Raw genomic sequence first — 16,246 nt, forward strand, 5'->3', positions numbered from 1 at the left:
CTGACAGCACTCAGCAAGGAGTAGATTAAGTCAATGCTGAATAAAATTACCCATGCATTTAATTGCTTTGGTGAAGTATCAATGTCATAGACCATGCAGCCGCACAAGACTAAATCTTTTCTCCACTGCTTTCTGGATATGAGCCTTTTAGAATAATGTCTTTATGTTTGGTAGGAAACTCTCTCGGTTTCTTCAGTGCTACTTCTAGGCAAGAGTCTTCCATTGGAGAAATCCCTGGTTATCCTTAATTTTCTCCTGTCAAGTCAGCCACTATTTTGAGGTTCTGGTCAAAATATTAGCTCTACTAACACACCGACTTCTATACAGTGTTTTCATAAATTACAATTCAATTTCTGAGTATTGAAAAAGATTCATGGAGATTTATTCAGTTCTTACATATGAAACATTTTCCTATCCATTCCAGTTTATTCCCATTAAATGACCGCTTGACTGTTTGGGGATTGTCAAGATGAGCTCAGAGGTTCCCTTCTTAAGAGCAGTTGCTCTTCAGAAACAGATTGTAACAGTTTTGATTTAAAAAAAAAAAAAAAAAGTTTTACTGTATAGCAACTTGTTGAGTTATAGGAGAATTCAAGCACCATACAAAGAATGTTGTGTTACTGCAAAATTGTTCAGCTTTCCTTTCAGCTTTTATCACCTTTTCAGTCAGGGCACTAATGTGTATTGTCGAAGAGCTTCATCATGAAGCTCAGTGAACTAGAATTTTTACAGGAATAAACAGAATGAAAAGGTCTCTACTGAAGTCTAATTTTATATAAACAAAGTGTACTTGTGGACAAGTTAAGAGCAGTAAGACCATAAGGTGACTCTTTGGTTCACGAATAACTCAAAATTTAGTTATGTGTAATTCTGTGGTTTGCTTTTTTTTCGTTTTTTGTAGGTGGCAAAAGGAGTTGCAAAGGGCTGCAAAATATACCTATAGAACAATGAGAAAGGGGACAGGGGAAAGGAGAAGGGGAGGGGAAGAAATGGGAAGGGGGAAATGGGAAGGGAACCATCTCTGAAGCAAACTGGCCATCTCCCCTGCTTGCTCAAGAGTCATATATCACCATATGCACTTTCTTGCCTGCATAATCTAGCCTACTTATCTTTTTAATAACAGTAAAATACTAATCAACTATGTAGATCATTATACATCTAGTGTGAAATGTATAATAATAAACACACCCAATTGTTACCTGAGAAAAGTCTAATTTGAAAATTCAAATAAAATTCCAAATCCCATACCCTATTGCCAGAAAATCCAATAAATTCTAAAAGTCGGAGGATCCTTCCTGGTAAAAGTGACAGCATCTGTAATACATTTTAAACAAAAATAAGTTATATTAAAAATACATGCATTCAAAAAAAAAGTGTAAAACCACTATAAGCTTCAACCAAAAATGCTAACTACTATATCAAATGCCATTGCACATCAGTGAAAAAGTAAAACACAAAAGAACTCAAAAATAGACATGCATGATCAACAATATGCAATCAGTTTGCAGCTTAAGGAAAACTCAAACTCTTTATGATCAGCCAGTATAGAAACAGCAAGACAGAGTCCATCTGTGTTTTTTCAGATAATGATCCTTCTGTCTTCAGCTGATCAGAATTATTCAAAAAAATTGAGCCATATGGAATCAGAAGAAAGTATTATCTATTTTGGTAGCACTTACAATCTACAATTGTTATCTTCCTTGACTCCCAATTGAATGATACAGTGGTATACAAAATTCTACTTGTTCCTAGCATGGAATTAGCAGACCAGAAAGCTATTCTTTTAGAAGTATTAGCTGTTGTTACCCTCCTTTACATGCACTTTTTGCTCCTCTTGTAGCTGCAATCTCCACATTCAACACAACAGAAAACTTTTAAATATCACAACCATCTTTTCAGAAAACATTACTGGAAGGTCTATTTGAAGGTTAGTTTTTGTAAGTTCCAGTCACTCTAGTCACTGCCCAGAACAGACTTTTTCTGTTAAGCTTCCTGCTGAGGAGACTTCATGAAGAATAGGATAGGTCTGAGCACTTGTGTACAGAGACATCTACCAGTTGCTTGGGTTTTAAAGACTGACAGGTGCAGATAAACCTGAGTTCCTCTGACCATACACAGAACTGGCCAGCTCCAGTCTGGAATGATACAGAAATTAAAATACCAGCAAAAATCAACTCTCACTGCTGTCATGACGTATGCGAAAAGACAATGTAGTAAACTGTAAATAAAAACACTAGCAGATGTATCCAGTTGTCTCTTGTACAAATCCAGCAACTTACTGCTTGTTCTCCCAAGTTTGCTCATGATCTACATTAATTCACAGTGCCAATCTACAGTATGCCACTGAAGCCACAGAATGGTACACATGAGAGTTACCACAAAAACATTCATTCGAGGATCCTGTAACCAACTGTAGAAGCATCTTAAAAAGTCATGCTACACACAGATAGACGTAGCTGCTTTTCCTCTTAAGAAATACATAAATAAATTAGTCAAATAAAATTAAGCACTATTTAAAATAAATTAGTAGAAAGACCCTAGAAGGCATGCATGCAAAAAGCCACTACACTTTTCATGTTGCATAAAAGCTACAAAACATGCATCTCTGCTTTTAAAACATTTTATAAACATTTTAAAAATAGGATTACAGTACGCTATTTGCAAAGAATCCTACAGAATTACTACAATGGACTTTATACGGTCTGAAAGAGTCATACCAAATTGAATGCTCCGATTCCAAGTTTTACTCCTCCTTCAAATTGGTGATAAGTTTCATTTTTGCTTTTGTTCCCCTGAGTCACCTGTAGCACCTGATGACATTCTCTTTTGATACAGGAAAAAAGGGGGGAGATGGGAAACATGACTTAGAAACTATATGAAGTATAATCATTATAATTGATATATATATATATATATTAATTTGGAGGCATTAATGAACCTCCTTATACCAACATTGAACCTCAGTGTTTTCTAAGGACTTACTTGTATATTTGATAACTTGTCCTAATTTTGAGGCCACCTTTGATAAAGTTGATCATATTTTCATCCTGAAACAAAAAATATTAATTATACAAAATATGTTTTCAGTTATTACATATACACAGACATAATCTTCAAGCTACATTTTAATTGATTTAGAACTTAAAAGACATTGAAATTTTAAAAATGCCTTTCAGTTATTAGAATAATCTTTAAGACTAAAGTTAGCAAATGCATTAAGTTGTTAGGGAAACATTTTTCTGTTGTATGTGACAAGTTTTACAACCTAAAAAGAAGCAGAGTGGTCAGAGCTACGATTACTATTAACTAAATTTCTAATGCATCCAAGTGAAAAAAAAACTCTCCACCAGATGGTGCTGTAGGAATCTTTACAAAAAATTTGGAAAGCCGTTTCTGACACACACAAGCAAGCCCAAGACCTGGAAGAAGATAAACCAAAAAATCCCCTAAACAGATTAATTCCCATTGCTAATAACAGTAACTACACGTACTACCCAACACGTGTTTATTCACCTCTAGAAAATCAAAGCCACAATCTAAAAGCCATCAAAAATAAGTTCCTGAATAGCAAGATGGTTAACAATTAAGCAGGAGAGATTTTTTCTCTTAGAATTAACCCAGAAGGGGAATGCGTGCAGGCATTTGAAAAATCCCATTTAAATACCCAAGTACAGCATGTACGACATGAAAAATAAAAATAAAAAGAAGTATTAGAAGAGCATCAGAATCAGGAACTGAAGGAAATGTTGGCTTCCATAAATGGATCATCATTTTGAAAAACCTCAACTGTTCTGTCTAAAAGACTGCACGACCAAATGTAGATGTTTTAGTACAAGCATTCTTGCTACCTCTTTCTGACTGACTACATTTTCATTATCATCATCACCCTCAGACGAATCAAGGTCAGTCAAGGATGAAAAATATGGGGTATGGCAGCAATCAGCAGAGTAGGGTATTACAGCAAACTGCAATGGAACTGAAATAATGGACAGGCAGATGTTGCTTAAGAGAAAGGATACACTTCCCTTAAAGGTATTTCATTTCATACAGTCCCAAAGTTGAAGACACGTATTTAAAAATTCTTTCATGCTTAAAAACAAAATCAAGAAGCAAACAAACAACCAAAAAGTGGTTTGCTCTTGTTTGATTAGGAAAAGAGAAAAGCAGTTATAAGACTGGCATTCCACTACTAACATTTCCTGACACTTCTGGCCTAAGTACTGTATTAAGTGGTTTATAAAGCTGAGCCAAATTAACCTTTTAGACCCATCTGATCTTAATATGTCTCTGTGCTTCACTGCTTTCTCATAATTTATATCTGAAGGAATTATCTAAAATACGTTAATTAAACATTTGTTGAACATCCACACAAGCAGGGAAAGTATGAGGAAACAACTGTTTTCTAACCAATTTTTAGATCACTAACATTAAGTCTCTGAAACACAAGCTAAACAAGAAGCGTAAGGCAGCAGCAAAGTGCAGATCCTTCTGTGAACCATAAGATTACCTCAGCAATGCTAAGGCATGCCCATTTTATAATAATTCATCACTATATTGTTCCTGACAATATTTCAAAGGGGCAGAGTGAGTGATACTGAATTAAAGACAAGCACACATCAGGTGTAATATTTTAAGTTGGAAACATTCCATCCTTTTTGTGGGAAAAAAAAAAAAAACACTGCACTTTAAAACGACACTTCCTCATATGTTTCCTCATATTTGAATGTCTTGAATGTCTTTTTGAAGAACTCCTAGACTATTTTAGAAGTGATGGCATTATAATTTAAATCTACCACCTGTATGATACCTTCAGTTTTTCATTCCTGGGTAACAATAACATCTTTGGTTATTCATAGAAGCAAAACAAAAAGCAAGAGGATAGCATAGCATTTGCTGTACTTTCAATCACTGTCATGACGTAACATTCATTCAAATAGGAAGAAGTTTGCTTTATAAATAACATATCTAGTGTGGGGATTACGTTCTACAAGCATGAACATCCTTCCATTAAACTGTTACACAGAGATACAAAATGAACGGTTGATTTTACCTGTACAAAGGTGAGAGCTGCTTTCTGCAGTAAACATTCAGCATAGCAGATTTCAGCATGCATTTCCTCTATACAAGAAAGAAAAGTTATCTACTGTCAACATAGCTGTTGTCAATATTCTCATCTCGAGGTCAATGGAACAAATAAAATGCTGCCAAGAAAAAGTAGGATTCTGCTGTTGTTCTTTTGATAACTGCTGGATAGCAGCTGTAACAAATAGATCTCATCAGAACTAGTAATTGAGAAGCTAGCTAAAAATAGTTTTCTGTTTCACCTCTCCTCAGACAAAAACCTTGATCTTGCCAGAGCTGTCTTCCGCCTTTGGCAAAAGCTACTTACCATTCTGGTGGATGATCTCCTGCACTGTGCATTTATACTACCTTTAAAAATCAGCCTAAAGCAACTAGTTCCCCAAACACTCCTTCCATGTCTTAGAAAACTTCTGCAGATGAACAGTAACATTCACAATAGCTCAGCTGTTTCCTAAGTCCAGTAGGATGTTCCAAACAGGTTTTTACTGAGTCATGCTAAGCAATCTGAAAGCCCCAGGCAGACTTTCTGTCCTCATGCACCACTAAAAAGAACATTTGACTTAACACACATGACACAAGTTACTCTGCAGTGAGAGTAACTGCATGCTGCAAGACCAGCCACATGCATAAGGCTGCTGTATGTACAATGCACACACGGTGAGTTTGATGTGTCCAGTATTTAAGAGGGTTCTTTTGTGTCAGGTTAGAAAAAAATGCATACTTGATTCTGCCTGAATCGGAAATAGTAGATCAGCATTTTCAGAGCCATGAACAATGTACTGATACCATTTCCCAAAACACCTTAAGGCAAAACAGACAAGCACAAAACTTGTTAATATATTCAGATTCAAATACAACTAAGGATAAGGACTTATTCCACAGCACCAATGATTCTTAAACCTTTTGGCAATTGTCTTAAGTTTAGAAAAGAAAAGAAAAGAAAAGAAAAGAAAAGAAAAGAAAAGAAAAGAAAAGAAAAGAAAAGAAAAGAAAAGAAAAGAAAAGAAAAGAAAAGAAAAGAAAAGAAAAGAAAAACACAAAACCTCTCCTCAGTCCTGTAACTGGTTGTCAAAAGCATTGCTCTCTTACTTCATCATGCATGCTCAGTCTAACAAATAGGCTGTATACACCATTTCATGAAACTATGCATTGAAAAGGACACGTAAGTGATTGGTCTGCATTAAGCAGCATTGCTCCCAAAGGACTCTGCAATATTTGAAGATGGAACATGCAGGGTTTTGAGGGGGGGGAGGGGGTTGTTTCTTGTTTTTTAACTGTAAGACACTAAAGTCAAATTAAAGAGTTAAGCATATTAGTGTGCGTTGGCTGGGTGTTCTTGAGCTTTTTTCATTTTGTTATTTTAATTGTATTATAAACCACTTACCTTCACTCAACTGATCCACTGACTGTTTAGAAACTAGATTGGACAAGGACTCTACCACTGTGTTTCTTTTCCTGAATCTGAATCAGTCATACATGGAAGAAAAGAAACCCATGTAGCATAAGTGACATTTCAACAAGAACTTGAACTTATTTATAATTCTTAACTATTTCCAACCACAAATCGTAGACATTCTTAGGAAGGTCAATAGCTACAATTTTTTTAGTCTAATCATGGCCGCTGACAGGCCCAGAAGCCTATGCAACCTTAAATTACCTTTCAAGTATGCATTTAATCTACGCTAAGTATACAAGAGCATACCATTCCCCGGTTCCAACCACAGGGTTTCTGCCTAACTCAGCTCACATGCAAGAACACTGCTGGGGAATGAATCACATGTATCACATGCTAAACAGTTTCTCACTGGACCTCTAGCTTTTAAAACAAGACTTTTGAGAAAAAGTCACACAAGGTAATTAACAAAACTGCTGCAGAGTTCTTTGTGATGCTGGGCAAGACACTTAAAAAAATCACAAAAATTTGAAGTCAAGTTATTCTTCCATTTGTTCTCAAACCTGGTCTCAGAATTACAATGAAAATCAAGGAGCTACATTTTCAACAAAAATGAGAACATAAAAGTTCTTTATGACGTATTTATGTCAGATATGGAATTTTACACTGGACATCCCGTATCAGTCATACATCTTAGTTTTAACAGACCTCAATTATTCATATTATAAGGTGATGGTTTATCTTAAGGTATGCCATTACAAAAACGCATTCACTGCTATTTACAAACACCTCAGCCATATGCAGAAGCCGAATACACAACTCTACATTCAGAAAAGGAATGCATTTTACAAGCCAGTAAGTAATTCACTACAAATATTAAGCGTTTGCTTATCATCTGTTTACACTCTCCTGCATACTGAAAAGGGCAGGGCCCCATCAATGAAACTACGACATTACAATTTAACATGATGCATAGCAAAAAAATAAAAAAAAATAAAAAAAAAAACTCATAAATGAGGAACCTCAAAAAAAAGTACCTCATAAATGTACATTTCTGAAGTTTACCTTTGGCAGGTTTGCAAAGCTTCTTTCATTGTAGAAATTCCCATTTGTATATCCTGTTGTTCAAAGGTCATAGCAGCTTGCATAACTAAAATAGTGCTGTATCCAAGGGCATGGTACATACTATCTTTAGACCTACGGCAAACATACAAGTCTTGTGCATTTTAACCAAAATTTTAATTAAAAGACAAAATTAAATGCTGTCTGAGACACCTACATGAGTTTGTGTAAAGACAGAAGAATAAAGCAAGAAAATAGAGTTAGGGACATAACCTAGTGAATACAATCTTCCCCACAGTGCTACTTGTCTACCTCCACAAGGGACTTACAGCAAGTCCCAGAAAATATCCAAACTGGGTTACACAAACATTTGCACTTAATTATACTCCCATTTATAGTCCACTGGCATATCTGTTTAATTTAGCTAATTAAGCCTTGACATAAATACTCTTTCAGCTCTGCTTTCACTTAACATAAGAGGTAGGGACATCCTTATAAAATTACTAACTGATCCAGAGATACAACAATCTGCATCTGTGAAAGGCCAGTACCCATGTGCACAAAAGGCTACTTTGAATCAGCCTGGCTTTCATAACATCGAAAAAAATTTATCACACAATCAAAGCAACTGTTGGTAAGGGGAAACTGGAGTGAAACGTACCAGCTGGGTTTTGAAAGCTTGAGAAAAATGAAATCTGCCCACTCCTCTGGTGCTGTACTAGTCATTCCACGTACTTTTTCCTAATGACCAGTTTGAACCTCCTAAGCTTCAACTTATGGCAACTGCCTCTTGTTTTACCATCTGCCACTATGGATAAGACTACCTCTATCTTTGCAACTTCCCCTCAATAGCTACAAACCACTATTAGATTAATCCCCTAAGTCTTTTTTGCTGAACTGAAACAAGCTCAGCTTCCAATCTCAGGAGTCATATGTATTAGTTTTCTAGCTATTCTGCTAGCCCTTTGCTAGATCTTCTCCAGTTTCCTCAACGTTTTTTCAATCAACGAGCCACACCACAAGCACAGTTTTGAAGACAGAAAACTTTGGCAGATGAAAGGAAGACAGATCCTTGGGATGTTTATTTTTTAAAGATGTCAACTCTTTCCCTTATTTTTACTTAGGTATTTTAAAGACTCAAGTCTAACTTTCGTTAAAAGGCTATTTTTCTGTAAAACAATTGGGCTTTTACTTTTTGAAAGGTGGCTTTTTGTTTCTTTGCTGGGCTAAGTCCTCCTTTGCAGATTAGCTGAATATACTGTATAAGAGGCTCAGAGTCTATTAGCTGCCAGGGACTCAAAGTACTGAAACCATGGAGTTTATAATATTATTTTTCTTCATAGCACACATCAACTAAAACAAATACTTCACTATATGTAAAAAACTGCAGTATAAAATGGGGTATGAATTACAGTGCTTTTTTATTTTATAAGGCAAAATAATATATATAAAGAAATATATATTAAAATTTTGGAAATATATGTATGTGCATTCATTAATACACACATGCACAAACCTTGCGTGTGGTACTAAGTATTTTGCATAATACCCCAAAATAAAGTTTTAGCATACAGAAGTGCAGCTGGGAGTTCTCAAAATGTTGCTCTACTACACGTAATCTTGTAGTTTACCTTCTTAAAATCACCAACATATCATTTCTACCCCAACTTACTATTACCAAACAACAGAGCAAGAACTTTATGCCACTCTACCTACATGTGCTACAGGACCCCCTCACTGAAATACCCACAACATACATCTTCAGGAGGCAGACAGGAAAAGGACCATGAATTTGAGTTTGATCCCAGCTGCCTGTATTTCTTTTCCCCACAGTCACAGGCCAGCTACCCTCACCCAACCCACCTTTCAGTATCCTTTAGCTACCTACACTTGTAATGGATGCGGATATGGAAAGAGACCCAGCAGATGATTTGGCGTGACTATTAGCAACACCTTCCAGAACAAATTAGTTTGTTCTATTTGTTATAGGCTTCAGCACTACTCCTAAGGGATCTGCCCCCTCTGTATTTTATCTCAGTGAAGTGGTAAGAGAGTACTTTCAAAAACTTGAAAGTCAGAACAACTAGCAGAGCAAGCAGATAAACCATTGATATTGTTTATTTCCAAGTTTATCAGCACTGTTCTTATTACAGTGATAGTATGAAAGCAAAAGCACACACACTCTCTAGAACATGCTACATAACTGTGTCCATCAATTTATGAAGACTTAATTATACTGAGCAAATGCAACAGGGCAGAAGATAGACAGTCACTAAACTGAAAGGTTTGATTTAAAAGTAAACACTACTGTCACACAGATGTAATTTAAAAAGCATTAGAAAGAGAATTCAGAGTTTTCCTAATTAGCTTTACTAATCTGCTCAAAAAGCAGCTCCGTTGCACAAATTCTCTTATCAAAGATACATTGGATAAGGTCTTGTTCTTCCATTTTTTCATTATGCACTAGAAAAGACAACTTGAATGATAAACTGTAACAAACCAATTAAGTGCTTCATTAACAGGTCTGTGATGAACTTAAGGAGAAATATGTGCACTGCTAAAGGCCCAGAATACTAAGAAATGATTTTGGACAAGAGGGAATAAATGAAAGCTATTATTTTCAGAGCTATAAATTAATCTTCAGCTACCACTTACCACATTTCACACTATCTGTTTACAGTAACATAAGCAAATAACATGATCTCACCATGGACGAAGTAATTCCAGGGCTTCAGAGAACTTATTGTTTAGAAATAAATTCAGTGCCATTGAACATTCTTCCAGAGCAGTCTTGAGATCCATTTTGGATGCCCTAAAAAAAGAATCTTAGTTTAGTCAATCTGTAAATGTATTTTATATATTTATATATATATTTCTTATATAACTCCACAGGTCTTACATAGCAATTTTATTGTTCATTTTTAAAATCTGACTTTACAAAACCAAGTCAGATTCTTATCACTTTATCCATGCTACACAGGAATACTCTCTTTTCTTACTAAAGTGATGTTTATGGCTTTGTCATCCTCTGTTTACCAGTCAATATGCAATGGAGTCATTTTTACTACTACTTGTATAACAAACACACAAGTTATTGCGCCTAAGCTCTCACATCTCAGTATTAACACAAATGTAATATCAGATTTTGTATTCAGATCTAAGTCTGGAGAGAGATGACACAGTAATACTCTTACTCGAGAAAGCTAGTAAACAGACATTCACTCTAAACAGCTATATCCAAAACTAGACCTGTCTAGTGGCTTGCAGCCATGCAAAAATCTTTTGTTCTTCCTGATTCACTTCAAGCAAAGTCACTTGCACTTGCTTAAGAGCAAGGCATCTAACAAGTGTTACCTCAGCCAGTTTTGTCTGACATTGGGAGCGCTCACAAATTGCTCCATGAGTGGAACAGGTAGCACACTGGGCATTCTTGGTAGTAAAGAACAGCTAGCAGCTACATAGCCTTTAATCAGCACAGCTGGATCTGGGAAAGATAATCTGTCTACAGCTTTAAAACAACAGGTTTAGGCTCTATAATGGGCTTTATTCAAGAAAGGTTAAGCAGTGGTAAGCAACAGATCATGTCAATGAGATAAATATTTAAGTGCTGACCAGAAGAGAAGAATCCTGAAGGAGGAATTTATGAAAGACAAACAACAGTGAATGCATCTGATCTAAATCTGAACATAAAACGCACACGTGAAAAAAAAGGGGGGGGGGGGATATTAGAGTATGATTGGACAGGTTTTCACATAGAATAATCAATTTCCCCTCCCCTCTAGCACTCTCCATCACCAAAATAAAGCTTTAAATTATTAGTTATGCTTTTTGTATTCCTTCTGGGGCAGAAAATTAGGATAAGACTAAAGGACCTCCAAAAACACTTTTTCAGCTTTCTTCTCCTTTATAGAGCTGTACTTGAAAAATTTATCCTTCTGTAGAGATACAAAATCTGTAACTGAGTACTTTGAAACTACTAAAGATCTATTATTGAGCCTACCAAGAGGCAAATTTTGCACTTCATAACTGTGAATTGCCCAACAGATCACTTCCTTCCCAATCTGTCTTCAAGATACTGTTTAAAAACAAACAAAAACAAAAAAGTGTCACACATCCTGGGCCTTGAGCCATGGCATAGTTTGGCCAAAAAAGAGTAGAAATCTACATACTAGATACTATTTAGGGACAGATTTTTTGTTGTTCTTATTTGATGGTGCTCTGCTGATTATAATATTGAAGCAATCCCTACAGAAATAATATAGAAGGTTTTGGCCAACTGACAATACAGATCACATACTACCACGATTTTACAGCAGCTTTTGTCAACACAGGAAAAGTAACCCTTGTTCAAATATTTTAATAATTTTACAGTTTATTTTACTTTTTGTCTTTTATAAATCTCTTGAATTAACAAAATACTACAGAACAGTAAAAGCAAGTAACAAGGCCTTGATGAACTAATACCACTTTAGCCATTTGTCTAAGAACGTATGCTTTCATGACCCTCAAAGACCCTTTTTTTATTTAAGTGATGAGATAAAGGTACAGGTCCTCTTTACATCCTGGCTCTAACTCGCTTCCTAATGCAATTATTTTAAGAATAATTTCATGAAATTAAGGCCCAGTAGAAAGCTCATCAAAGGCAAAGTTTTATTTCCTTGAAAGTCTTTGCTTATGCATGACAACTCGGTTGTTGGGGATACCTATGGTTGTGATATGTTACCAGTCCTTGCACTCTATTGCTGGTCATCTAGAGGCTTCTCCTCACCTGAAAATTTACAATATTTATTAGCTGTCTCACTGATTCTGACATTCCTAGTATCTTCTGACAACACTACAACTTTCCAGCATGTCTGCTTTATGAAAGAAGGTATAACGCAGTTAAGCTACACAAGTCCTGACAAAAGGGCACAAAATATAATATTGATTCTCGAGATGTATTTTTGTAACCCTTACTTTGCTACTTGCACCATACAGCAAAGTCTAGATTTCAACAAACTCCTCATGATCCAGTCTTTTCACTGCTCTTCATCTCGCTGAGCTTTACTGAACTTCCTGTACAGATTTTCTCCTTGGGGCATGCTGGGGATCCAGGCAAACAGAATAAGAGTCTTCTCAGCACAGCAGCTTTCTCCTTCCCCAGGTGCTTAAGATTCACTGCCAGAGGACTGCACTCCCAGATTTCACCCAGTATTTTGTCCTAAGTGAACGCCTGGGGAACTAGGACTGTAATGTGGCTCATGACTGCCCTGCTGTATAGGTACAGGTAACTGAGGTCTTTACTAGCCAGTACTAATTAGTAACATATGGAGAGCAAATCTACTACATGTGTGTTCTTTTGATCTCTAGCCTACACAACCCAGTGTCCCGTTGCCTGTATTCATTTATGTTCTCTCACTTAGCTATCTTTAAGCTAGACATGTAACCTGCCTTCTACTTTTAAAAAAAAATACCTCAGGAAAGTTGTTGCATGGAAACTTTATTTAGGTCTACATTAAAATACATAAATAATAATAACAAAATGCAGATGAAAAAGAGTCGGCATTTTGTTGTTGTTTGCATGCTGCTCTTCACACAGAATATAAGATACAATATAAATACAGAATATAAGGGTACAATTCACAACTCATACTATGCTGGCTAATTGTACCCAATCTGTTATCTAGACATTCATCTTTTACATGTTAGTTACATTAATTAAAGGAATATATTATGGTATTTTATCTTTATTCACAAAGTTTACAGTGTGCATTTAAATGTAAATTCTTTGGTTTTATTACAAGCCATAGCTTTGGGACTACTTCAGTTGAAGTGTTGCAAATGAACTGTAAAAAAAAAAGTGATGGTTGTTTTGCCTTCTTTCTTCTTCATTTTCCAAGTCCTAAATCTTTCAGTATACAAGTTTCTATGAATTATCTTCACTGGACTGTTGATAATAAAGGCTACTCAATGATAGCAGTGTATTTGAGTAAATCCATACATTTATTTTTCAGTTTCCCCCCTGCTACATATATTATGACAAATCTCTGAATCTCACCTCTCAATGAAAAGTGGGGGGGTGGGGGAGGAAAGCCAACATAGTAGTGTTATTCCAAGATGGCTACAAAACTAGACACCATTTTCTTTACAACTTCGACAGGATCACATACAATTTCTGTTTTCCCCTTTTAATACGGTTTGCTTAATCTCTGTGATTTCGGACTCTCTCCTCTAAGTCTTTAACACCCTGATTAATCCTTCCTATCAGCTCCTCCTTGATGAGGGGAAAATGGAAAGTGGTATATTAAGCATTGAGGTTTGTTTGTTTGTTTTTAATCAGAAAATAGCAATTTGCTATTGGTGACACAGGGCTTAAGAACTTTCTTCTTCTAGTTTCAGTGCACACAGGCTTCTTTATCTTTGTGAGGCTACTTGCACTGATATTAACAGGAGACTTTGACTTCTCAGATCTAAATTTGAAAAAAAAAATCTGTGAAAAATTAGAACATCAAATACAAAATCTTAAATGTAAATCTCTTTGCCTTACAATTCTTATACTGAAGACACTTTCCACCATTCATTTCTGAAGGAAAAAAAAATATCAAACCACAGACCAAGAAACCCTTGTGGGGGACATACAGAGTATTTCTCTCTTCACATCACACATTCACACTTTCTGTATTTTTAGTTTAAGGAAAAAAAGTATCAAAGCCAACCACAAACTTGTTTTGTATTTTTGCATACTGTAGCTTCTAAATCCAGAAAAAATAACCCATCTGAGCATTTAGTTTGGACACCTGCCAAGGCCTGAGATCTTAACAACTGTTCATACTCCTGAAGTAAAATTCTTTCCAGAGTCTGGATGGAGAAAACACTGAATCTAGGCTATGAAGCACCCTGACTATTTGGCAAAACAGTGGACTTTAAACTTCATTTAAATCTGTTCAATTGGTTAAATGTTTCCCATTAACAAAGATCATCAGAAATAAGTATGCGTATGATCCTATCCTTGTTACTCAATATTGTCCTGATAAGCATTTTAATTTACTAAATATAAGCAAAGAAAATGTATTTTAGTGTATTTAGACTGTGTATGAATATATGAATAAAATTGTTTAAAGTATTTGTATGAGTAATAAAGAAATGTACGTGTTTACGTGTTGTCTTTAAAAATCTTAAGCATCAAACTCCCAAAAAGAATAGCACCAAGACATAAGAGTAATTCCTAACGAAAGTTTTGCAGAATACTCAATTTTATTAGCTAATTCCAAAAATAGCATCTGTAAATAGATTGCTGTCAAAAATTCACTTTTACTTGCCTACATTAATAGGCTCGGTTTTGTTTCTGATGCATGAGGAAGGAAAAGACTTAGTCCCTCAGTAACAAACCATTGGTACCACTGTGTACCAATGCTTCTATGTTCATGCTTCACACTTGTTTTTTTTAGGAAACTAATTTCATTCAGTACATGCCTGGTTAGACTATACATTCTATTTGCTCTGTCTTTCCAGCAAATGAAAACGCTTAGTTAATGTCAAAGATTTCAAAGAAATTACTTTTCTAAAAAAAATTAAAAAAACAAAATCCTACACATGCATTGATTGCCATCATTCCTGCCTCAGAACATGGTTTCTTAAGAGTAAATTGCAGATGAGCCTCGCTTGAATCTGTTCAGTTGTTCCATTTTCTTGGCTAGCAAGCTCATGGTCCTTTTGAACACTGCTTTACTTTAAATGTATTCATACTCTGTAATGTCCAAGATCAGTGGTGATTCTGACACCTTTAGCTGATAGGAACCCTCTTCCCCTCCCTCCTATGCAGGATTACCATGCAGAGCTTTCTCCATGAGGTACAGATTTCTGTGCTGTACTATACGCACTTCATAAAGTAAACTCAAGCCTTCCAGTCTCAGGGTGTTGGAATCCGCTGTCTCCCTGGAAGACTTTCTCCCAGACAAGATCAAAAGCTGTACTCACACTACAACATCAAATGTCACAGTTCATAGAGAGATGATAAAATCATCATTTCATGTTCACATCTCACATGTGTTCCCCAAGGCTCAATTCTTGTTCCTCAGGTCTCACATCTACGGCCAGTTTTGTTCAGCATTTTCATCAACTATCTGAATGTAGGGTTGGAGTGCATCCTTAGCAAGTTTCCTGATCATATTTAACTGGGAGCTGCTGTTGGCTCACAGCAAGGACAAGAGGCCTTGCAGAGGCATCAAGATATGTATTGGAGCATTGAGCAATCATGAAAGGCATGAAATTCAACAAGGGTAAACGTCGGGTACCGCACCTGGTACGGAGTAATGCTGTTCACAGGCACAGTTTTGGAGACCAGTGGCTGGAGAGCAGCCCTGCAGAAAGGGACCCGGGGGTGCTGGTCAACAGCAGGTTTAACATGAGCCACCTGTGTGCCCTGGCACCCAGGAGGGCAAACTGCATTTTGGGGTGCATTAACAAAGCATAGCACATAGAAGTGATTTAGCATTGATGTGGCCTCACCTTGACTATTGTGTGCAGGTCTGTGCAGGGAGGTGCTGCTCTCTGCTCCTGGTCACCCATGGCAGGGCACACGGGCACGGCACGGAGCTGCGCCGGGGGAAGGCCAGGCTGGGCGTTAGGAAACATTTCTGTGCCGTGAGGGTGGTCAGGCACTGGGACAGGCTTCCTAGCCATGTGGTCGGTGCCCCATGCTTTTTGGTGTTCATGAGGCGTTTGGACAAT

At 36.5% G+C, this 16,246-nt stretch overlaps 1 protein-coding gene across 1 annotated transcript in view; it reads right to left on the reverse strand.

The window, feature by feature from the left end:
• Positions 1 to 16,246, reverse strand: part of TTC39B (tetratricopeptide repeat domain 39B) — a 73,369-nt gene that overhangs the window by 16,952 nt on the left and 40,171 nt on the right. Inside the window, exons 3-9 of the mRNA XM_035569733.2 lie at positions 10,245 to 10,349; positions 7,541 to 7,672; positions 6,467 to 6,543; positions 5,051 to 5,118; positions 2,983 to 3,047; positions 2,718 to 2,823; positions 1,249 to 1,314 (exon numbers count right to left, since the gene is read on the reverse strand). Coding sequence (XP_035425626.1) covers positions 1,249 to 1,314; positions 2,718 to 2,823; positions 2,983 to 3,047; positions 5,051 to 5,118; positions 6,467 to 6,543; positions 7,541 to 7,672; positions 10,245 to 10,349 — 619 coding nt within the window. The remainder of the gene's footprint in view (positions 1 to 1,248; positions 1,315 to 2,717; positions 2,824 to 2,982; positions 3,048 to 5,050; positions 5,119 to 6,466; positions 6,544 to 7,540; positions 7,673 to 10,244; positions 10,350 to 16,246) is intronic.

This window comes from Cygnus atratus, chromosome Z (genome assembly GCF_013377495.2).
Source record: "Cygnus atratus isolate AKBS03 ecotype Queensland, Australia chromosome Z, CAtr_DNAZoo_HiC_assembly, whole genome shotgun sequence".
Lineage (NCBI taxonomy): Eukaryota > Metazoa > Chordata > Aves > Anseriformes > Anatidae > Cygnus > Cygnus atratus.